Raw genomic sequence first — 23,090 nt, forward strand, 5'->3', positions numbered from 1 at the left:
TTACCCGCACAGCGCGACGGGGTGGTCTCTGCCCTTTCCCCGCAGGTCAATGAGCTGCAGAACCTGACGGCAGCGGAGGTGGTGGTGCCACGGGACCAGACCCCCGATGAGAATGAGCAGGTCATCGTGAAGATCATCGGGCACTTCTATGCCAGCCAGGTACAGCCCTGGCAGCTCCTGCAGTAGCACTAGGGGATTCTCTGATGGCTCATATGGGGTTGTGTCCGCACGTGTGGAAGGTTTTTTCCATGCCTGGGCGGTGGTGTTTGCAGAAGTGGGTGACAGCGAGCTGTGTCCTTTGCCATGGGTGATGGTGTCAGACGGTGGGGGACGGAGGGAGAGCTGTGGGAGTGTGTGCACACGCAGAGCATGACCTCCCAAACCCAACTTCTGGAGGTAACCACGCTAAAAATAGGGCAGGAAGGGATCTCCAGGAGCAACTTCACCCAGCCCTGCTGAACACTGTAGCATCTTTCATGACATGCAAAACCATTTCCCTTGGCCCCGGGGTCCCCCCCAGCTCCCCGCTTTGCTCTTCTCACCCACAGATGGCTCAGCGCAAGATCCGAGACATCCTGGCCCAGGTGAAGCAGCAGCACCAGAAGGGACAGAGTGGCCAGACGCAAGCGCGGAGGAAATAAGAGCAGCACCGACACCAACGTGAAAAGCGGAACAAGCCAATGCCGGGCTTAAGAGTGGCTGGGAATCAGTTACCGTAGACAGATGCTAATTTTTTCATTAACTGATCAAGATTAAAAGGCAGTTTGATTGGCTTCCGAGGTAGATGGCTAGGGTAAAAAAAAAAGAAAAAAATTGGATCCGTTTTTAGCTCCACGTGCCAGGACAGCTACTTAAATGAAGCGAGAGGTGCTGCAACACGCCAGGCCAACCGGCTGCTCTGCCGAGGCCGGCGCGGCGCTGGGTGCCCGGGGACGACGGTGCGGCGAAGCCGCGGCCGCTGCGGTGCTGGGTCCCCTCTCGTGGGTGCAGCATTTGCCCTCTCATTTAAGTAGCCTCTGGAGGTCCCGTCCCAGCCGGGGCGCCCGGCGGCTGCGTCTCCCCAACCCCTCGCTCCCTCCCTCCCCGCGGCTGGTGGATATTCCCAGAGCGACGTTAAGCCTTTTGGAGCATTTAATTTTGATTTTTTTTTTTTCCTATTTTATTTTTTTAAAGAGAAATTCCAGTGGATTCTTACCAACCCCGGTTGGTAACGAGATCCATTGCTGGGGGGGAATAAAAAAAGATAAAGACCCCCACCTTAGCGCCAATGGATTTGGGTCCCTTGGGAGCTCTGCACCGCTCCAGTCTCAGAACCACCGGCGGGCGGGAGGGCAGGATTCCTCCTGCCTGTGCTGCCTGCAGTGCAGTGCCTTGTAAAGCCTTAGAAGCCAGGAGAGCACCTCTATTTTCCAGGATGATTTTTTTTTTTTCCTTTCAGTGGTTTGAATGTTTCTTTTCATTTTAGGTTAGTTTAAAGAAAGAATTTTTTTTTTTTTTAATTTTTTTTTTTTTTAAAGCCTATGAAATAACGGCAGAAGTGGGACATGCGACCATTTTTCTCAGTGATCTCCGCTGCGGAGGTAATGACCCGTCCCAGAGACGAGGCAAACTGTCCGGGGAAGGGAAGGGGCGAGGGAAGGGCTTTTGCTTTTCCCTCCTCCTTTTAAGCAACAGCAATAAATCACCACCAAAAAAAAAAAAAAAAAAAGCGAAGAAACCCCTGCTTGGTAGGAAACATTGACTTAATCTTCATCTCTTTAGTAATCAGATTATGGGAACTAAATGCATGCAGAACGGTTTGGGGGGTCGGGAGGGAGCCGGGGGTGTTGAGGGGTGCAGCGGAGAGACGCCCAGCCACAGGGGACTCGGCTTTACCGCTGATCCAGGGCCGGTTTTGTGCCCAACTCCTTTGCCACGTCCTCTGCCAGCTGCCCCCGGCCTCAGTTTCCCCACCTGGAGCGGGAGGTTTGTGCCCCAAAATCCCGTCGGAGCCTCCAGGGAATACAGGGTTTTTTCCAGCAAACACCCAGGGAATCTTTTTATTAGCCAACTCGGGAGGTGCCAGCTCACATGAACTCCCCTGGGGCTATTTGTGTCTTATTCCCCCCCCTCCAAATCTCTCTAGGTGGGGAAAAAATATTCTTGAAATCTGGCACATTTTTATTAGTTTATAAAGATATTTTTTTCATTATTTAAAAAAAAAGCAACCAACCACCACCCTCCTTTCTGCAGAAAGAATAACTGTTCTCATGAGACGATACCAAATATATATGTCAAACGAATGTAATATGGTTACTGATTCCCGTCACTCTTATGTGGATTTTATATTTTAGATATATTTTAATGATTTGTTTTTAATATTGAGTATTTGGAAGGGACAGTAACTGCTGCCATTGCCTCTTCCAGGCAGGGGAAGGTCTTGTCTCCACGGCGGGGCTGGGGCAGCCCCCGGCCGAGCCCCCGCGCCGCGTTTTTCTGCTGCAAATCCAGCCGAAATGTGGATTTACGCTGATTTTCCCGCAAATTGGGTGGAAAAGCAAAATAGGGATTAATTTTGGGGGAGATGGATGATGCTGGATCCCGCGCCCACCAGGCAGGAGACCTGGGAGCAACCCCCTCCCGGGCGAGCCAGTCTGGGGCTAAAAGGAGGGAATTTGGAACAAATCTCGCACTGAAGTTTTACCCGTTTATTTTCCAAAGTGGAGACCAGCCCTCCCGCTCGAGCAGGCGTTTTCCTGGGCGCATCCCCCAAAAGCCAAACCCGGCTTGAAATTCAGCTCACGCGGCGTCAGGAAGGCGGGTGGTTCGTTGATAAGGGAACACGGCAGCAGTTACTGTCCTTTAAACCATTGCAACAACAGGGAGATGTGGGGGAAGGCCAGGTATTGCTGTGTGTTTGAGCAACGAGAGAAAAAAAAAAAGAAAAAAAAAAAGAAAAAAAAAAAAGACGAGAAAAGGAAAAAAAAAGCTACCTCAAGGTATGAAGTTACCTCAGCAATTGATTTTTTTTTTTTTTTTTTTGGGCTTGCTGATATTTTATATAAAAGCTGATAGTCTTGAATATTTTATTTTTTTAATGAAAAGAGAACTTAAGTTTCATAATTTCTTATGAGCCAGGAGTTATGTGCAGGTAACCAAGTGTTATGAGCTCTCTATGGAGAACGACAGGAATTTCAGACATAGTGGAAAAGATGGCAGCAGCTTCTTTTTATTTTTTGGCCTTTTCAAGCCAGTTAATGAATTTCACCGCAACACAAGAGCTGTCAGATGTCGCGACTCTTCGAGACCTTGGACAAATTGGAGCCCACCAACTTTTTTCAATTGGAAAAAACTTAATTTCTTTCTAATTTTTTTTTTTTTTCTTTTTAATTAAATTTACCAAAACCCGCCACTGGCTGAAAGGCCTTTCTCGATCCAACTCCATCAAGAAATCAAGTTATTAAAGAGCTTTGGGATCAGAAATCTGCCACATCCCGGGGATGCGAGGACGGACTCCTAGGCAGCGTTGACTATGCAAAGTGGGGTACACGGGGTTTGCTGGTATTTAAACCGCACCAGCTCAGGCGATTGTTTTTTCAAACACTTGGAAGCCATATATATATATATATATATATTTATATATATCCCAGAACCCAAACGAATCGGCCTCCTGTGTTGCCACGGAGGCAACGTCGAACCATCTTCTCCACTATGATGCTGTTAAATATTTTACAGAGATTTGCCTCCGTTTTACCGAGGATAAGCAATTTAAAAAAAAAAAAAAAAAAGTGAGAAGGAGAGAGAGAGAGAAATTAATGGGAGCCAATTTTTTTAATATAAACGCACATCGAGGAGAGAGAAGAATAATCCAACCTTGAGGACCGATGGGCCTGAACCTCTCTGCCCGCTCTAAAAGGTTCACAGGGTTGGGTTTTTTTTAAGTCCCATCTTGCTATCTTTCCCTGTACCTGCAGGAAAAAGACCTTTTTTTGAATGTTGGTTAAAAAACATAACAAATTCAGTGGTGGTAAAGTGAATGGGGGAGCGGTGGGCGCTGCCGTCCCCATCCCGCCGCCTCTCCCCCTCCCAAAGTTACTTGGGGTGGGTGAGGACCGCGGGATCCGGCCCCTCGCTGCTGGTAGGGAAACGCTGACCCTTTTTATCCCATAAACTTGGGGTTAAAGGAGCAAAACTACGGCTTGGCAGCGCCCGGCTGGCAGCTCCTGCCCCTCAGGGTGGTGGGAGAGGGGCTTCCGCGGGGTTTTCCTCATTTTTTTTTAATTTTTTTTTTTTAAGGAAGATGGGCATTTGTCCTAGGGAAAAAGTTTCTTATTACTTGAAATCTCTGGCTCTCTACTTTTTTTTTTTTTTTTTTTTTTGTCCCAGCCTTGCACAGAACAGTGTATTCAGACATCGGTGATTATAATGGTCTTTTCCAACAGCAAGCGTTTTTGATAACTGGTTCAAACTGTATCATTGAGGGATACAAAAAAAACCCCCCCAAACCCAAATCCCACCCCAAGCACCCCCAGTCCTGTTGATCTGGTTGTTGCAGTGAGAAGATCTTGACCTAAAATGTGATGATTCAGGGAAATCTTCGATGCTTCCCCCTCCCCAAGCCGGTCCCGTTGCCGTAACGTAGGAGCAATCGGTGCTTTTCTTTTTTCTGGGGGGGGAATATCTTTGTTTTCCCAAGGGAAATTATTTATATAAAGTGATTTGCAGTAAGGAAGACGCCTCCGAGCATCTCCCGTATTTCTCCGGAGCCAAGCGTGAGCTGGGAAGAGTGAAAGCGGGATAAACCGGGATGCCCGGCGCGGCTGGCTGGTGAGATGGGTGGCAGGAGACGCGAGCCGAGCCCTGGATCAGGCCTGGAACGAATAAGCAGGAAAAAAAAAAAGCTGTAGAGAACCCCGAAAACAAGCAGGAAGGCTCCCCAACCCCGCGGCAGCTCCTCTAGCCGCTCTCTTTGCACCAGAATAAAAGGTAATTTAGGGGAAACCTCCGCACGGAGGGGTGAGCGGCGCCGTCGGCTCCTCTCTGCCGTGTTTTTATCCTAGCAGAAATAATGTGGGTTTGGGTTTTTTTTCCATTTTTATGGGTTTTTTTATCCCCATGAGCAGCCCCAGCCCTGTGCCCTGTCCTGGGGCGCGCGGGGGATCAGCTGCTGTCCGGACACATCCGTGGGGTGAGGAGGGGTGCGGAGTTTTTAAGTTGGGGCAGGGGGGACGTAGGGAGCCTCCGGGCAGGAGAGGGGAACGAGGTAAAATGGGTTTCCGCTCGCTGGGTCGTGCCGGGGAGGGGTTGCAGGCAGGGCTTGTGCCGCTGGCTGGCTCTCCTGCCACGGGGCAAAAAGGAAAGCAAGCAAGCAAAGCACTTCTGCGTGCCTCAGTTTCCCCCTGGGGAGGGGTGATGCTGCTCTCCTGCCTCGCAGGGCTGGTGTGAGGGTGAACAAGTTCACGTCTCGGAAGCACATGGCGCTCCTCAGTGTTGTATCCCGTGCAAAGCATCGCCGGAACGAGCCGCCGCCGCGCTATGGAGAGACTTGGGTTTGGGGGTTCGCCTCATTTTAATGCTGTCAGAGTCGTCTTTTGCCATTCAGATGGAGGAAAAGAGAAAAAGGAAACAAAAAAATCCCCAAATCCCAGCTAATGTTTTTTCTCTTCCAAGCTCTGAACGCTTTCTCGGCTGCTAAGAGCATCCGTGGGTTCAGCAGCGATGCCGGGGCCGCGCTCCCGCCCGGCAGCCTGACCCGGCTGACGAGCGTGGAAGGGTTTTACGGAGTCAAACTAGAGGAAAATCCATTGTAAATATTGAAAAGAAACTGCCTCTAAGCTACATTTTATGTTTCCTGGGCATTAGGTTTTGGGTTGGTTTTTATTTTTTTTTTTAGTGCATTTAAAAAAAAAAAGAAAAAAGCAGTAAAAGTTAGTCAGATAGTTAATCAGTGCCAGAAAAAAAAAAAATCTTTTAAAATTTCTAGCTCCAACTATTTTGAGTGTTTTCTAGACTCTGAAAAAAAGATCAGAAACGCAGACTTGCTATAAGACAGTTGAAGACATTTCTTTAATTTAATTTCTTTTTATTGATGTAGGTCTTCCCTCCCTGTCCCCTGCTGGTCCACACACATAGGCTTTTGATATTTTTGGAACTTTCTTGTTTTCGGAGAATTTAGTAACCGAGGTGGGTTTTTTTTGGGGGGGGGGGTGTCTGATTTTTTTTTTTTTCCAGTCATTTTTAATTTCTTTTTTCCATTGTAGCTTTTTGTTTTGTTTGGATGAAATCGGTGTGATCCTGTGAAACACGTATTCTCCTGAGAGGGCACGGAAATATTTAAGCATCCTCATAACACGCTGGCTCCCGGCGACCGCTCGGGTTGTGCCGTGCCGAGTCCGGCTGCGGGCGTTCCTGGCCGAAGGGTGCAGGATTTGGCTACGGATTTGCTTTGGGAGCCGGGAGCGGTGATGGGGCAGCGGGAACGAGCGGTGCTTGAGCTCGGGAGGCTTCGGGCTGCTGGTCGGAGGCGGGTGGCCACGGGCCGGGTAGCCGGCGCTTGGGAAGCGGCCTCGGAGCGGGTGCTTGGCAATAACTGTTCAAGGCTAGAATTAATTCGGGATGCCCGACGGCGGCTCCGCGTTGGCGGTGCGTGGGGGAGGAGAGAAATGCGTCCCCATTTGGTCGAATCAGCCTTTCTTCTTATCTTCGGATTTATTTTTTTTTTAATTTTGTTTCTTTTTTAACTCATTTGTGATTGTGGATGAGATCCAGAGCAGAGCGAAACCAGCCAGAGGCTCTTAAATCATGAATTTTTTTGGAGACCGTGCAGGTGCTGCGAGCTGGAAACGTACACGTGCAAACTACCTCAGAGCTGACGGGGAGCCCCGAGGGACGGACGGGGGGTCCCTCACCACCCCCCGCGGCAGGATCTGGCCTCCGGCACCCTCGAGCTCCGCAGACACCCTCCCGGCTGGTGGGGAGGCAGTTTTGGCGTCCTGGCTTTCCGCCCCGCGGTTAGGGAGAGCTGCGTGGTGGAGGAGGAGGAGGAAGAGGAGAGCCGATGAGGAAGGCTCCCAGGGGTGCCGGGAGGGCGGTGGGATGGGATAGTGGCCAAGTCGGACCCCTTGAAAAGTCAGCCCCGGGCTGACTCGGGTGTGCGTTTTGATCCCTGCTGCTTTACTGTACGTTACAGAATTCTTTAGGTTTTTGTTGAAGATGAATACCTCTCAGAGCGGCGGCGCGGCGGCGGCGGGATGCTCTGCCAGGGCTCAGCGGTGGGATGCTCTGCCGGACCGCGGTGGCGGCGGGATGCTCTGCCAGGGCTCGGCGGTGGGATGCTCTGCCGGACTGCGGCAGCGGTGGGATGCTCTGCCAGGGCTCAGCGGTGGGATGCTCTGCCGGACCGCGGCGGCGGCGGGATGCTCTGCCAGGGCTCAGCGGTGGGATGCTCTGCCGGACTGCGGCAGCGGTGGGATGCTCTGCCAGGGCTCAGCGGTGGGATGCTCTGCCGGACCGCGGCGGCGGCGGGATGCTCTGCCAGGGCTCGGCGGTGGGATGCTCTGCCGGACTGCGGCAGCGGTGGGATGCTCTGCCAGGGCTCGGCGGTGGGATGCTCTGCCGGACCGCAGTGGCGGTGGGATGCTCTGCCAGACTGTGGCAGCAACCCGTGCCCACTGGCACGGCAGAGCGGTGGGTTACGAACCGTGGAAAGTTATTTGGGTGCTGCAGATGAGCACGAGCTAACACCGAAAGGGATTTTTTTTGCTTAAAAGAAAAAAAAAGTAATTAATAATTTAAGCCCCAGGAGTCGGGATGTACGACAGAACTGAAGCCATTTTTTTTGACCGGTTTGGGAAATGGTCACTGCAAAGCAACACTAAGTCCAGTGGGAAGGAGTTTGCCGATGTTTCGGGGCGGGGAAGGGCTGATCCAGCGCACGGCCCCGGCAGAGCTGCCCGCGGCAGGGACGGGAGGCAGGGAACGGCGCTGGGCTCGCCGGGCGCTCCCATCGCTGTTGGCAGATCATCCCAGGAAATCGATGGGATTGACTGGAATCAGGGCAGAAAGTAATCCTTGAAATGGACGTAATTGGTGTGAGCGTTTGTTACCCAGCAGTTAATTGCGTCGGTTCGTTCGAAGCGCATCCGGATTCATCTCGGGATCAAATTCCTTGACTTCAGGAGGAAATCTGGCCCTAAACCACGACCCCTCCTGTGCCACTGCCGCCTCCGTCGGCTCCTGCGGCCGAATTGAAACCCGGCAAATTTTAGGGTGGCTGCAGAGGAGGCGAAACCCCCCGCAAAGCCGGAGATTTTCCCGAGAGCCCCGAGCGGCCGGTGCCCGTGGAGCCGCTCAGCTTCACCGCCCGTCAAACCCGGGGGCACGACCTTATATATAACCAATTCATTTTTGTTTATCTACCTCTTAGTGACAATAGATAAAAAACTAGGTAGTGGCAACTCCACATGCTGTAGTTTAGGGGGAAAAAAAAAATTACTCTCTTTTTCCAAAGAAAAATCTTTAAAAATAGAATTTATGGGCTTTCTTTTCACTTTAAAGTGGTCATTAGTTGTAAAAGCTCCAGACCTCAGCAGTCCGAAATGTTTGGTTGTGACTGATTATTTCTTTTTCTAATGCTCAACCTTCCATTTCTTTTTTTTTTTTTTTTTTTTTTTTCCTTTTGAACTTGGATATTTACTCCTTCCATCCGCAGTACACCTCCATCCTCCTCGCTTCCCCGGCCTGGCGGGGCTGAACCCCGTTTTTTTGCTGGGGGAATCGCAGTCGATGGTTTGGTTTGTTTTTTTTTTTCCCAGCGGCTTTTTTTTGGGGGGGGCAGGACGGTGGCAGCGGGTTGATGGCAGCACGAGGGGGGTGATCAAGCCGTATTTGGGGCGTCACATCACTCTGCACCTCAATGCCGGGAGCACCCAGCACCTCCTCGTCCATGGGACGGGTGCACCCAAGGGTGCTGCCTCTCCCGGTAGCCGCCCCAATACAATTTCAGGCTATTCAGAAAAAAAAATTGTACTTTCCTGTAATGATATTGTTTTTCCTCTTTTCAGCTGATTTGTTTCTTTTTGCCTTTTCCCCCCTCCCTCTCCTCCTCGCCTCTTCTAATCCGTGTTCTTCCCTTGTCCCCTCGCGTGAGGCAGTTTGTTGGCTTGGATGTGGAGTTGGGATTATGGATGGACGTGGGCTCCATTTCTCTTCCAGTGAGGTTGTTGTTTTTTTTTTTTTTTTTTTTCCTGCCACAAACCGCTTTACTCCACTGTTTCATTTTTAAAAATAAAGAGAAAAAAAAAAACAAACAAGCAAAAAAAAATTATATAGAGTGTTTGTGTGTTTTTATGGATTTGAGGGGGAAAGAAATAAATAGAGGGGAGGAAAGAAATAAATGGGGGGAAAGAAATAGAGGGGGGAATAAATGGGGAAATAAAGACAGAAAGGGGGGAAATAAATAAATAGAGGGGGAAATAAAGACAGAAAGGGGGGAAATAAATAGATAGAGGGGGAAATAAAGACAGAAAGGGGGGAAATAAAGACAGAAAGGGGGGAAATAAAGACAGAGGGGGAAATAAATAAATAGAGGGGGAAATAAATAAATAGAGGGGGAAATAAAAACAGAAGGGCGGAAATAAAGACAAAGGGGGGAAATAAATAAATAGAGGGGGAAATAAAGACAGAAAGGGGGGAAATAAATAAATAGAAGGGGAAATAAAGACAGAAAGGGGGAAATAAATAAATAGAAGGGGAAATAAAAACAGAAGGGCGGAAATAAAAGACAGAAAGGGGGGAAATAAATAAATAGAGGGGGAAATAAAGACAGAAAGGGGGGAAATAAATAAATAGAGGGGGAAATAAAGACAGAAAGGGGGGAAGTAAATAAATAGAGGGGGAAATAAAGACAGAAAGGGGGAAATAAAGACAGAAAGGGGGGAAATAAATAGAGGGGGAAATAAAGACAGAAAGGGGGGAAATAAATAGAGGGGGAAATAAAGACAGAAAGGGGGGAAGTAAATAAATAGAGGGGGAAATAAAGACAGAAAGGGGGGAAATAAATAAATAGAGGGGGAAATAAAGACAGAAAGGGGAAAATAAATAAATAGAGGGGGAAATAAAGACAGAAAGGGGGAAATAAATAAATAGAGGGGGAAATAAAGACAGAAAGGGGGAAATAAATAAATAGAGGGGGAAATAAAGACAGAAAGGGGGGAAATAAATAAATAGAGGGGGAAATAAAGACAGAAAGGGGGAAATAAATAGAGGGGGAAATAAAGACAGAAAGGGGGGAAATGGGTGTTGAGGGTTGCGGACGAGGAGGAGGGCGCAGCGGTTAAGCTCGGGGACATCCCCGAGGATGCTACAGTCTGTCCTGGGTGCCGGTGGCACCCAAATGGGGCCGGTACTGTGGTTTAACGGGGTTTGTAGGACTAATTAATATAATTTGCTTGCCCGGGGGTGCCGGGAGCGGGGGATGGACCCTCTGCAAAGCCCCCCCCCCCCCCCGCGGGGATGCAGCTGTATCCCGGCCGTGCAGCACCGGCGCTGCTCCCCAACCGCGCTGCAGCCTCCGCACCCTCCCGGGGGGGCTCAAGGGCACCGAGAGCGACCGTCCGGTCGCTCTCGGTGCCCTTGAGCCCCCCCGGGAGGGTGCGGAGGCTGCCCGCGGCGCAGGGGGGGGGACACACACACGGACGGGACGGTCCCCCCGCATCCCCCCACGGCCGGCAACGGCGCGGGACCATCCCCGGGGTACACGGACAGCGGAACGGGCAGTACCGGAGCGGGGAGGGAGGTGCGAAGCGGAGTCCCGCTGTTACAGCGGGGGGGGTCAACCGGGGCGTGGGACCGGGGTTCACCCGTGGGAGGCGGCGGGACAGACTGAGGGCGCGGCGGCGGCCTGTGCACCCAGCGGTCCCATGGTGTAATGGTTAGCACTCTGGACTTTGAATCCAGCGATCCGAGTTCAAATCTCGGTGGGACCTCGCGTTCTTTTTGTGCCCCCTCCTCCGCCGCAGCTCCGGTAACGCGGCGGGAGATGGCTACGAACCGGAACGCGGGGGAGCGGGCGGACCGCAGCACCGGCGTCCCCCCCGCCCCACCCGGCGCCTTGCGCCCTCCCGGCCCCCGCCAGGCTCCATTTTGTGCGGGGGCGCCTGCTCTTCACTGCGCATGCGCGGGAGCGGCGGGGCGGGGCAGAGGATGGCGGGCGTTCCCCCAGCTTCCGGCTTTGATTGGGCGCGCGGGCTGACACTCTCGCCTCTCCGCGCTGCTATTGGCTGGAAGCGCGCTGCGCTCCGCCTCGCACCGCGTTATAGTGTAGCGACACCGCCTCGTAGCGGCGTTACAGCGTAGCGGCTCCGCGGAGGCCGAGGCCTCGTCACGGTGGGGTTCGCGGACGCGGGTGGGCCGTGTGAGGGGCCTCGGCGGAAACGGCCCCGAAGGCCCGGCCCTGGCTTAAGCCGCTGTAGGGCCAGAAGCGTCCCGAATCCCTTCAGCAGCGGCTTAGCTGGCTCTGACGCAGGTTTCCAGCTGTGTAACATCAATTAACGGGTCAATCCCCTGGGAGTGCAGGAAACCAGGCCGCATCCGGGTGAGCGCCCCGGATTAGGGCAGCCCGGGTTCCGGCGCTCAGCTCTGGCCCAGGAGCCGGGCCCTGGCACGGCCCAGGCGCAGGCCACCAGCCCCATCTTGCCCCTCACTGCCGCAAGAAAGACAGAGGCCGTGATCGAGCTGGCAGGTTTATTTAGCATTTGCAGGAAAGAAGTAAACCACCTTTATTTTTGTCTCTTTTGGCTAGGGAGGTATGCGGAGCGGAGGTGCTGGCTGCAGAGGAGCGGTGGGGACCCCCCACCTGAGGAAAAGCCTCTTCCTTGTGTCCATCCGCAGCTGGGGAGCCCCGTCTTGGGGTGTCTCTGGGGCTGGAGTGCCGAGGGACCCCGTGCGCCCCGTGGACGTGGTGCTGAGCAGGGCCGGCCCATCGATGAGACCAAACAGTGGCCCAGCAGGCAGGAGAATGCTGCTCCAAGCAAGGTTGAAAGCAATTTCCCTGCAAGCACAGCATTTAAACAACTCCCAGGCCCGTCTCCACATGCTCCTGGAGCCCCAGCAGCAGCCACCAGCATCGTGGTAGACCCACACCCTTCCCAACAGGGAGCAGCTACCTGCTGCACCGTCATCTTTTCCCAAACACCCTGTTCCAAGGGGTGGAAGAGGTTTTATCCTGCCCTGCGTTTGCGGCCATCGTCTTTGCTGTGTCTAAATCTGCCATGGGACATGTGTAACCTCCAAGCAGAGGTCTGGGCTTTGAGGGAAGCGTTTCGCCGTGGGCCTGAGGGCTGCTGCGATGTCGGAGGTGGGCTGACATGAAGCAGAAGCAGGATGGGGACAGCCTGTGGCAAGGATGGGACCTGAGGGACTCTGAGAAATAAAAAGAGCTGCTGCTTCTGTTTGGGGTTGATCATCTGGGGAAGTTTTGGAGAGTAGCTGTAATGGATTTAAAAAACAAACAAGAACAAAAAAACCCCCAAACACCCCCCAAAAAAACCCCAAACAAGAAACCGCACAAATCTTCCTCAAAGTATCACCCTGCTGAACTCAGAAGCTGGCTGTGCCCCAGCTGATGTGCTTTTCCGGTCAAGCAGGGGATGAAATTTATCCTAGAAAAAAGCTGCCCTTGGGAGCAGGAGGATCATGGTCTGGCATTGCTAGCTTAGGGTTTGGCAAGTCCTGTCTTGCTCCAGGGAGCTGCTGCCCCCCAAACTGCCTGCTCCAAGTCATCCCCGTCATTGATGGGACGTGGTGGGACAAGAACTTTGCAGCCCCTCTGCCCATACAGGGCCTGGTCGCGGCAGCGGATGGGAGCTGACGGTGAAGCGGAGGCAGTGCTCGGAGCCACCGCGGTTGCAGGCAGGACCCGGCAGCCCTGGGCTTGCTTTCCCTCGGCTGCCAGGGGGTTTCCAGGGGAGGAAGCAAGACCAAGAGGTGGGGTGAGGGTTTGAACAAGCTGCCTGGGGCCTTGCTCCTTCCCGTGCCCTACCCTGTGTTGGGTGAAGCACACCCAGCCCTGCTCTGGCCATCCCCTGGCTCTCGATGTAAGGTGCGTAGTGGGTGCAAGCTGTGGGCTGTAGGAGTGATGGGCAGCGGTGGTCACCGGCTGAGGGGGATGTGTAGAAATAAAGAGAATAAAGCTTCAGACCCCTGGAAGCCTCAAAGCAGCAGGGTGGGTATTGCCCTTCTGTGCCAGATGGGGAAACTGAGGCACCCAGAGGAAACGGCTTGAGGAAGGTCCCTCTGGGAGGCTCTTCTGCAGCAAGCCCGGGGCTCGGCTCTGGGGTTGGGCTGCTTGGAGAAGTCTGAGACCAGACACAGCTCTGTGGTTTCATTAAAGCCCAGTTTGCTGCTGGCTGCTAAAAATGCAGAAGTTTTTCTTTCAGGAAACCAAATGTAAATCAGCCGTGAGAGCACAAACGCACACGCTGCGCTGGCTGCTGAACCTCATCTCCGCTGGCAGTGGGGTAATTTTTTTTTCTTCTTTTTTTCTTTTTTTTTTTCTTTTTTCTTTTGCCGTCCTTTAGATGCACTACGCTTTGGTTCTGGACTCCCCAGTGCTGAGGTCAGACTACAGGGAAAGCAGGTTTCTGACAGTCTTGGCTTGCACACAAGAATATCCCTGTGCCCAGCGGTGACAGCGGTGGTGTGGGGGGGTGTCAGCTTATCGTACAGCCACCCTTCTCCTTAAAGGGGTTCTTGTCCTCGGGGACTCCTTTCAGCAGCGGGTCCTCACCCGCCATGGACTCGATGTACTCCTTGATCTCTTTGCCGGTCTTGGAGACCTGCCAAGGAAGGAGATGCTCTGCATGGGTTACGGGAACAAACTCCCGCTGCAGAGCTGCGCTCCTGCTCGTCGGCTCCCTAAGAACCCGTACGTGCAGCCAGGAGAGGGGAACCGTGGCCATGAACATCCCACCCAGCATGGGGTGTCCCCAAGAGCATCCCCAAGGTGCTATGGGCACCTCACGGGGTGTGGGGCTGCAGCCCCTCAGCTCTGAAACGTAGGGCTAAGCCCAAGGGCGATGTTTGCCTTGAGGGGAGAGGTGTGAATGCACATACTTCTGCCTGTATTTGAGGTTTAATTTCAGGTGTTGTGGTTCTGTTCCTTTGCAGCACAATCAGGTCAGAAAGTTACCCCGGGGAACGGCCCCTTTGCGTTTTGGGGGAAAAAACTCACCATTTGCCTCTCGTTCTTCACCTCCTTCTTCAGCTGATCCAACTCCATCTTCAGCAGCTCCTTCTCTGTCATGTCCTGAGCCATTTTGCCCTGTAACCGCAGGGAAATGGCTCGTTCTTAGTGTATAGCTGGGCTGCTTCTAAGGCGCATTAGGACTATTGCTTCGGCCCTAATAGTATTGCAAATGTACCTAATGTCTCAGCTCCCCCCATGGTGAGACATGGGCTGATGCTAAAAAAAAAAACCCAAGGCGGGAGGCACCTTTCAGAACCCTTGTAACATCTGCTGTAACCAGATTTTTGTTTGCTTGTTCTCAGCAGGCACATCGAGCGACAGATGCAGTTTGAGGGGCAGTGGTGGAGGATCCAGCCTGGTCTTTAAAGAGGTCTTTTGCTGCCCCAGAGGCTCTTTCCCCAAGACACGATGTGGCCTGTTCAGTGGGGCCGGCGGAGAAAAGCCGCTGCCTCGGGGCTGTTGGAGCAGCAGCCTCGTAGGAGAACTTGGATGCCCAGATCTGCAAACTAGACCTTCCTGATCAGTATCCTGTGCCTAGGCAAGAGCATCTTTGCAGGTTTTCTAAGGAACTAAATTTTTTTTTTCTTCTTCTTCTTGCCCCTCCTTGTGCCTTCCCCCCAGGTAAGCGATAACGTGGATTATGGCCCCTTCATTGCTGTGAACTCGCCTATTTGAATGCAGAGGCATTGCTTGCAAACCTGTCGCTTGCTGCGACAGAAGGATTTTGGGACTGTGTGGGCTGGAAAAGCCCAGCTCTTCTTTCACAAAAGCCCATCCAAGGGTTATGTGAGATTTCCGCACAGCTGGCCTGCGCTGTTGAGATCTGTTCCATGTTAAAACTTTAGTTTAAAAGCCTGGCCACAACCTTTTAAATAAAAAAAGTATATGTGATTAAGCTGAAACGTGCCTTGGCCCTGCTTTGGAAGGCATCAAGCCTGTGTGTCCCAGACCCCGCTGTTTTTCTGCAGCTGCTCTCACGGCGTGTGTGCCCAGTGCTCCTCTCCCCATGGATGCCCTCGGTGCACAGCTGGCCCCGGGAGATGCTCGCAGCAGAGCGTGAGGAGCCGAAAGCCGCAGCACAGCCGTCCTACCAACCCATGGAGAAGGTGGCTCCCAAACCAGGTGGACCCCACGATGCCATTTGTACCTGGAGGGAGCGAAGCCACTTACCTCCGGGGACGAGGGGCTGCCCCTCTCAGCGGTGGAGACGTTCAGAGATCCATCCAAGGGGAGACGCCGTCGACTGGACCTTTGCTCTCCAGATCCAGGCTTGAAGACTCCTTCGGCTCTCTGGGAGGGTAGCGGAGAGCAGATGTCTTTGCTCCGTAAGCTGATAATAGACTCAAGTGAATAAGCTGGTCAGGTGTTGGGCATTAGCCTCAAAGCCCCGGGTAATCGGTGGTGGGGCTGCGGGGAGGGTGAGGATGAGGGAGGAAGGGTGGGGTGAAGAAGCACTTTGTGGGGTGGGTAACTCCACAACAAGGGCAACCAGGAAGCCCTTGAGCCCCTGGCACGGGTGTCTGGGTCCTGCCCTGGCTGGGACAGCGGGAATGTCCCCTGTGGGAATCAGAGCAGCTTTCATGGAGTTTAGGAGGGGATGGAGAGGAGGGGAGCTGGGGCGAGGGGACCTCGGGGGGCTGGCGCAGCCTCGTCGGGGGCCGGGAGCAGCTTGGGCGGCTCTTGGTCCTTCAGGGTGTGAGGAGCCAGGCTGGTGCTGGAGGAAATTCATCATTTCCCTCGTTCTTGTGCTAGTGGGGCTGCGGGCTCAGGAAGGGCCAAGCCCTAACATGGGTTTGCTCCTGCCTGGCTCCTGCAAAGTCACTGGGGCCGAGGACAGAGCCTGGGAGGCCCCGAGGAAGCGTCTGTGGGAGGAGGAGAGGGCGGAGGGACATTTCCAAGAACCGGGAAAGTGGGAATTTCCTGCCCTCCACACAGCCTCACCCGTGGGGATATGAAACGTTGTTAGCAAAGCACGGAGAAGGACACGCTGTCCTGGGCGAGGGAAGGATGGGCGACTCCGTGGGGCCACTTGTCACATCCCTCTGTGCCCTGAGCTGAGCGAGGTCCAGGTGACCGGGGCGATGCCGTGCGGGGTGCGCAGGGTGCACGGGGCTTTTCCAGGGAGGAGGACCTGGCAGTCGAAGTGCTGCCCGTGGCTGTATCTCTTGCCTGGCTGATAAAGGCGAAGGGAAGGGAATGGATCCCTGGATGCGCCCAAGCCAGGCTCAGCCCCACACACTGGGAGGGTGGCAGCGGCTCATGGAGGGTGGGTGCGGGTGCCAGAGATGGGGGTCGGGATATTTTTCGATCTCTCACCCCCACCCTGCGCTGCTGGTTCCTCTGTGACTCATGTCCTTCACCGTGGCTGCCCTGCCCCAGTGAGGTGACCACCAGCCGCGGCCAGGGGCTGCCCCCCAACACATCCCCTGTGGGGCTGGGGCCACGTTGGCTTCCTCCCCACTGGCCCCCCACCTTTCCTCGCTGCCCCTGGCTCTCCAGAGGGCCACGATGTGAAGGTGGCCAGGGCAGGCTCCACGCCTGTGGGGTGTCCCTCGGGGGGACGGGACACCACGGCGCCCGCGGGCCCTGCGTCAGCGCCGCCGCGAGCTTCAAAACCCGGCGCCGAGGCGGCCGGGGAGGAAGTGGGAGCCGAGCCCGGCACCATGTCGGAGCTGGAGCAGCTGCAGCAGCGTGACATCCCGGCAGGCCGGCAGGTCCTGCGCGACCACCACTGCAACCTCCTCAGGGTCGCCGACTACTGCGAGAGCAACTACCTGCAGGTGAGGGGGACGGGGACAGCCGGGGACATGGGATGAGCTGCGGCTTTGGGGCTGGGGGACAGTTGGGAGCCCTGGTGAGATGGTGGTCCTAGAGGGGTGGCTGGTGGGTGACGGCGAAGGCTCTGCCCTTGGGAGACGGGAGCCTGAGCATCCCTGTTGGCTTTCTACCGAGCATTGCATGCTGCTGTTTGGTTTTTTTTTTCCTTGTGCCTCAGTTTCCCCTCTTGCTCCACAGCAGCTTTTCTGCTCAGCTTTCAGGGTGGGTTTGGGATGAAGGGAGAGTCCTTCGGGGGTTTGGTGGCTCTGGAGAAGCCTGGGAAGAGGACCAGGGACACCAGTCCTGCCTGGGCTGTCCCCAGGGTTTCGGAGGTGCCTCCTGGCAGGGGAGAGGCGAGCTGGGTGCCTGCACACGCAGAGCAAGCATGAAGCTCTGCCACTGTCAGCGTCCCTCCTCCTCTTCCTCCCTGCGTGGCCCCCACTGAGGGAAGGGGGGGCAGGAGATTTTGGGATGAAATAGGAGGGAAAAGGTGTGTTCTGGCCCTATTTGCTGCGAAAGGTGTCTTGGCCGCAGGGGTCCCTGTGTGCTTTGCAGAGCCCGTGTCAGCGGCCTCGCTGGCTCGAGCCAGACGCCAAGGCTGTTCCCAAGGGGTTGGACCCCCCGGAGCGGAGCTGAAGGGGAAACATGCTGAACTATTCAGAGAACTGAGACGCCGTCCCCAGCACGGCTGGTGGCATGGCCGGCTGTCCCCAAGGGTGGCAGGAGGCTGAGCCAGGCACTCGGTTCCGGCACCTGCCAAAACGGTATCATCCTGGGGAGGACTCACGGTGAATCCCCAGTGCTGGAAAAGCAGAGCGCCGCTGTCTGACGGGTGCCCGTGTGTCCCGCCGGCGGAGCCGGAGGAAGTTTGATGCATTTGGAAAGCAGAAGGAAGCATCTTTGCTACCGTGTGACTCCAGCGTGAAGACGGAGGGCAGCGGGGGCCGCGTGGGGTGGGCTCATCCCACCGGCTGGGTTTCCCCCTCCAGGCAGGCGACAAGCGGAAGGCGCTGGAGGAGACGATGGCGCTGAGCACGCAGTCCCTGGCCAGCGTGACGTACCAGGTCAGCAGCTTGGCCACCGCATTCCTCCGGCTGCTGGACCTGCAGGCGGCCGAGCTGCGGAAGGTGGAAGCCGACGTCGGCTGCGTGGCCCAGGTGGGACCGTCCTCTGACTGGTGCCGGCGCGTGTTGGGGTTTGGGTCCTGTGAAGGGGGTGGGCTCTGGGAAAGGGGGTTTGGGCAGCTTGAAGGGGCTGACGACCCTCCTTCCCCACGGCTTGAAAAGCCCGTCAGCCCCTCCCCGTAGCATCACCTTGCAGTGGAAATGCAAGACCACTTCCTTGGGTGGTGGTGGGGGGTCACCCAACGCATGATGGGGGGACGAGTCCACCTGGGGTTGGGAGAATGGTCTCTGGGGTGTTCTCCCAGTCTGGGCACTTGCAAATCCCAGTGGAGGGGACCACGGGAACTGCCCGGGAAATCTCAGAGGAGCCAAAGTGGAGTGAAGGGGCTCGGAGTGTTGGCCTGGCTGCCACGCTTTCCCCTTGCCGGGGACTAGCCTCGTCCTCCCGGAGCTTAGGGATACTGATGCGGAGTCCCATGGTTGCTCGCCAACTTCCTGGCACTTGGAAGCCGCCTGGAGCCTTTCCAGCCATGGGAGGACACAGGACCCCATGGTCACACTGGAAGCAGCAGAAAACCAGCTTATGGGTGGCTGAGGCTCACACATCCCCCCTGCCACTGCCCTGTCCCCCGTCCCCTGCTTCAGGAAGGGCCAGATCCGCTGTGGTGGCATCAAGGCCATCGCTCGCCCTGCTGTGATGGAGCAGAGCAGGACCTGCCCCTGCGACTTCGGCCAGGCCGGGGGGTTCAGGCTCAAGCCTGATCCTTCCCTGCGGCCCCTTCCCTTTCAGGCAGGGAGACGGGGCTGGGAAGGGTGGTGGGGCTTGGAGACGGCAGCAGGAGGTGAGGAGAACTCGGGATGGGACAGTGGGGACAATGCCATCTCTGCAGAGGGTTGACATGCACAAGGAGAAGGTGTCTCGCCGGGAGATTGGCTTGTTGACCGTCAGCAAGAGGTTCCCGTCCTACCAGAAGATCATGTCCCCCCCCAGCCCGCCCTGCCTGGAGCCCTACTACAGGAAACCCCTCAACTTCAGCGTCCTGGATGACATCGGCCATGGCATAAAGGTCAGCCCAGGGCTAGGAGGATGTCCCACAGGGGTGAGGGGGCTTGGATGGGCTTTCTCGGTCCCCATGTCCCCAGCGTTGCACTGGTGGGTGCACAGATGGGCTCAAACCCCTCCTCGATGGAGAAGTGGGGTCTGTCCGTGCCCCGCAGCCCACTCCAGGACTCATCCTGCTGGGGCTCGGTGGTCCCAGCTTGGGGCGGGGGGACACGGACCAATACAGCAAAGGGAAACTGAGGCACACAACGCTCAGCAAAGGCCATCAGCGCCACTGGGGCGGGTGCTGAGCTTTGACGCTCTTACCCCCACAGTGCCTTTCCCAGCACCGAAACTGCCTGCGCAGGAAGGCACCCAGGGTGGGGGGGGATCGGCAGCCTCGCAGGCGCGGGCCCCCACGAAGCTGCCGCAGGGCCGGAGGGGAAGTGGCGGCGCTGGGGCCACGGTTCCCACGGTGGCGGGCGCCTCTCGGCCGCCTCCGCACCGCAGCGCCGGCAGCTTCTTCCGCTCGGCTGCTTCCGTCGGGGGGGCCCCAGCAGAGAACTCGAGGTGCTGCTGCCTGTGGGAGGGGGTTCGCAGCCCTCTGGGGTGCAATGAGTTTGTGGGGCGGCTGCGACTACCCTCACACATCGTGTCTCTGTGTCTCCCTGTGCCCGCAGGACCTCAGCACCCAGCTGTCCCGCACGGGCACCCTGTCTCGGAAGGGGATCAAGTCAGCGGCACAGGCTGCGGGCACCCTGGGGTGAGGCTGCGGGTGGGGATGCGTGCGGGGTTGGGGGCTTTGCCTTTCTGTGTCACCAAGTGGGTGACAAGGGTGGGGACAGAGCCACCAGCTACACTGTGGGCTCACCCGACGCTGCTGCCATTGGGGTCCCATCCCCATGCCGAGCCGCCGGCCGGGCTGGGGGCTCAGTGGCTGCTCTGCCCACAGGAGAAGCACCCGCGTCCCTGAGCCCATCCAGCCACCCGTGGTTCCCGAGGGCAAGCTCTCCGCTGCCTCCTCCACCTCCTCGCTGATATCTGTCAGGTACCGGCGCTGCCCGGGGGGTCGGGAGGCCCTGGGGGGGTCAGGAGAGCCTGGGGCAGCCACTGTCACCTCGCTGCTCGGGGAAGGTTCTGCTGCAAAGGGGTTTTGAAGGAAAATAGGGGGTTTGGGAGTGGGAGATTCACTGCCCTGGGCAGTGCTTGTCTCTAGAGCAAAAAATGTCCTCTTCTGGAGAGGGTCCCCAATGGGGAAACTGAGGCACAGAGTGGGGAAAGGGTTTGTACAGGGTTTGCACACAGACACCGGGATGTCCTGTCCACACGGTGACTGCAGCGAGTGGCACCCTGTCCTGGCAGGTGACAAGTGTCTGTATTCAAAGAGTGGGGGGGCAGAGCCAGCCCCCCAGCCTGGCCCTCCCACCCTGACACTACCAATCCTCCATCCCCAGCTCGAGCGGAGCCCCGGCAGCCCCTGGTGAAGGCATCCCCGCGCCACCACCGCTCCCCTCCCTGCCGGGGCCACCGCCGCCACCTGCGGATGCCATCCCGCCACCACCACCTCTGCCCGGGGACCTGTCCCCACCACCGCTGGGGGACCTGGCGGTGGCCCCGCTGGACCTCATGCCCCCAGGTGAGTGCTCGGTGGTCCAGGGATGCTCAGCATGGGGGTTAGTGGGGAGGTGGGGGCTGCATGTGGCCTCTGCTCCCCATGGAGCCCTTCATCCCCCATCGGTTTTGTGGGGGTTTTGCAGCTCCTGATAACCTCGAGCCGCCGCTGCCACCAGCTTTGCCCGACTTTGAGGATTTGGCTCCACCACCGCCGCCACCGCCTGCCGCAGAGGACCCCCCCTGGGTCCCGGAGAGCTACCTGGAGAAAGGTATGGTGGATCCCCAGATCCCCCCCCCACCAATCTCTTTGCTGTGGTTCTTTTGGTTGAGCCCTTGCCCAGAACCATGGCACCGACGGCCACACTCTGCCCCAGCATTGGCCAGGGCTGCGATGGCGAGCGATGCCGTCGTCTGCTCACATTCCCCCCCTCCCACCCTTCCCAGCGGTGGCCTGTCCCTGGCGGTGGCCTGTCCCCGGCGGTGGCCTTGCCGGGCTCCATGGCCCCTCTCTCCCTCCTCTCGCAGTGGTGGCCCTCTACCCCTACACGCGGCAGAAGGACAACGAGCTCTCCTTCCAGCCCGGTGCCCTCCTCTTCGTCACGCGGCGGTACTCGGACGGCTGGTGCGAGGGTGTCACAGGCGAGGAAGCAGGTTTCTTCCCCGGCAATTACGTGGAGCCCTTCTGAGCGTGGAGGGCAGGCAGCCCCCTGCAGCCCCCCCACCCCGGATCACCTGCCTGGAGCGGCCGCATCCTGCCCCTGCTCGGGCAGGGCTGCGCTTCGCCTTTGAACATTGGCTTTGCACAGCTGGGGGTCTGGCACAGCTCGGCCCTGGCGTGGGCAGCCGGACTGGGTGCCACTGCCGGCACCGCAGCACCCTGGCAGCCACCGGCACCCAGAGCATCCCCCCTGCCCGGCCTCTCTCCCATCCTCGTTTTCTTTATTATTTTTAATTTTGCCAGCACTGGCTGCTGCCGGTGCCGGGAAGGTTTAGCACCAGAGCGCTTCAGCTCTCTCAGCCGATGGAAACATGGAGGTCTGACCCTGGCGATGCTCCCGGCACCCCCCCGGGAGGAGCGAGGGCAGCTCAGGACCAAAGCGCAGATACAGGAGATGGGGCCGAACGCGCCCACAGGGACAAGGAGGAGAGCAGCACCCGGCTGTGGCCCCAGGGAACCTGCCTGCCGTCCCCTTGAGACGCAGTGGGGGATGAGACAGCACCCAATCCTGCACCAAAGGGGCCCCCATAGGGTCCCCTGCAGAGCATCGCTTCCAGCCTGGCCCCGCTCTGCTGCTCCCCCTCCAACGCTGTCGCCCCGCTTCACCAGCCTGAGGAAAAGAAAGAACACGTATGTGCAACTCAGAGAGCCATTTCACACCCAGGTTTATGTCCTGGATACAAACAACTTGTGTATCTGCAATAGATAGATATATATCTATATACATATATGTTTTTTTTTTTTTAATTCCATGGCTTTAAGTTCCACACAGTTGAACAGGCTCCGGAGGAGGAAGAACAAAGAGGGGGGAAATTAAATAGAGGAGGACAACTCAGGGCTGCTTTGGTTATTTCCTTACTGCTCAGGTTTGCTGTCAGGGTTTCTACGCTTTGGAGGAGTTACGAGCCACCCTCAGGGGCCGGTAAGGCTGTGGATAAATCCAGGAGAAGCCAACACCTGAGAGCAGCGAATACTGTGGGTCCCCCCCTGCAGAGTGCAATTAGAAGGAGCAATTAATACTGCAGCGGGGCCCGATGCCTGGAGAAGTGCTCCAGCACCACACCTCCCGCGCGGAGGTTTGGCACCTCTTGACCAGGTCAGGAGGGAAATCAAGCCCTGGGTAAGAGGGAGTCGATATGATCCAGCAAACACAAGGAGACGACTGGCAATGGCTCGGGGCGAGGAGGAACCTGTCCGCCCCGGGGACATGGGGGACGTTTTGCCCTGGAAGCAGAAGCAGAGGATGGAGGTGGAAGGCAAGGGCAGGTCCTCCTCCCCGCAGAGGGATGCGGTTGCTGTGCCCATGCCCTGGGCAAGTGGGTTGGGCTGGGCACTAAAGGGTTTTTTCCCCAAGGTACCACCTTTCCAAAAGGTTTCCTGTCCCTCGCGTCATGTTTTTTCAGAGCATAAAGTCTCAAGGGACAATTAACTCCATGGCAAGGCTCAGCAGCTGAGCCAGGAGCTGCCCTGCCCCGACGGGGTGCGGAGGGGAAGCCGGGGAGCCCTGGCCAGCACACATTTCCCAGATTAAATTTCCAGTGGTTCTCAAAG

General features: G+C 56.3%; 3 protein-coding genes and 1 non-coding gene across 5 annotated transcripts in view; 3 read left to right on the top strand and 1 right to left on the bottom strand.

The window, feature by feature from the left end:
• The window catches only part of IGF2BP1 (insulin like growth factor 2 mRNA binding protein 1), a 29,246-nt gene extending 28,605 nt beyond the window's left edge, over positions 1 to 641 (top strand). For both annotated transcript variants that reach the window (XM_059830386.1, XM_059830387.1), the window contains 2 exons: positions 46 to 159; positions 549 to 641. In XM_059830386.1, coding sequence (XP_059686369.1) covers positions 46 to 159; positions 549 to 641 — 207 coding nt within the window. The remainder of the gene's footprint in view (positions 1 to 45; positions 160 to 548) is intronic.
• Positions 642 to 10,892: 10,251 nt separating this feature from the next.
• TRNAQ-UUG (transfer RNA glutamine (anticodon UUG)) lies at positions 10,893 to 10,964 on the top strand. Its single transcript has one exon. It is a non-coding gene; the product is annotated as a tRNA-Gln (tRNA).
• Positions 10,965 to 13,688: 2,724 nt separating this feature from the next.
• On the bottom strand, positions 13,689 to 14,293 carry GNGT2 (G protein subunit gamma transducin 2). The gene is made up of 2 exons (XM_009807251.1): positions 14,210 to 14,293; positions 13,689 to 13,814 (listed from the first exon to the last, which is right to left on the bottom strand). Exons 1-2 carry the CDS (start codon positions 14,291 to 14,293, stop codon positions 13,689 to 13,691), a joined length of 210 nt encoding a protein of 69 aa, XP_009805553.1.
• Positions 14,294 to 16,887: 2,594 nt separating this feature from the next.
• On the top strand, positions 16,888 to 21,507 carry ABI3 (ABI family member 3). The gene is made up of 8 exons (XM_059830377.1): positions 16,888 to 17,004; positions 18,031 to 18,198; positions 19,056 to 19,232; positions 19,888 to 19,970; positions 20,160 to 20,255; positions 20,662 to 20,843; positions 20,965 to 21,090; positions 21,347 to 21,507. Exons 1-8 carry the CDS (start codon positions 16,888 to 16,890, stop codon positions 21,505 to 21,507), a joined length of 1,110 nt encoding a protein of 369 aa, XP_059686360.1.
• The last annotated feature ends 1,583 nt before the right edge of the window (positions 21,508 to 23,090 follow it).

The sequence above is a fragment of the Gavia stellata genome, chromosome 28 (assembly GCF_030936135.1).
Source record: "Gavia stellata isolate bGavSte3 chromosome 28, bGavSte3.hap2, whole genome shotgun sequence".
Taxonomy (NCBI): domain Eukaryota; kingdom Metazoa; phylum Chordata; class Aves; order Gaviiformes; family Gaviidae; genus Gavia; species Gavia stellata.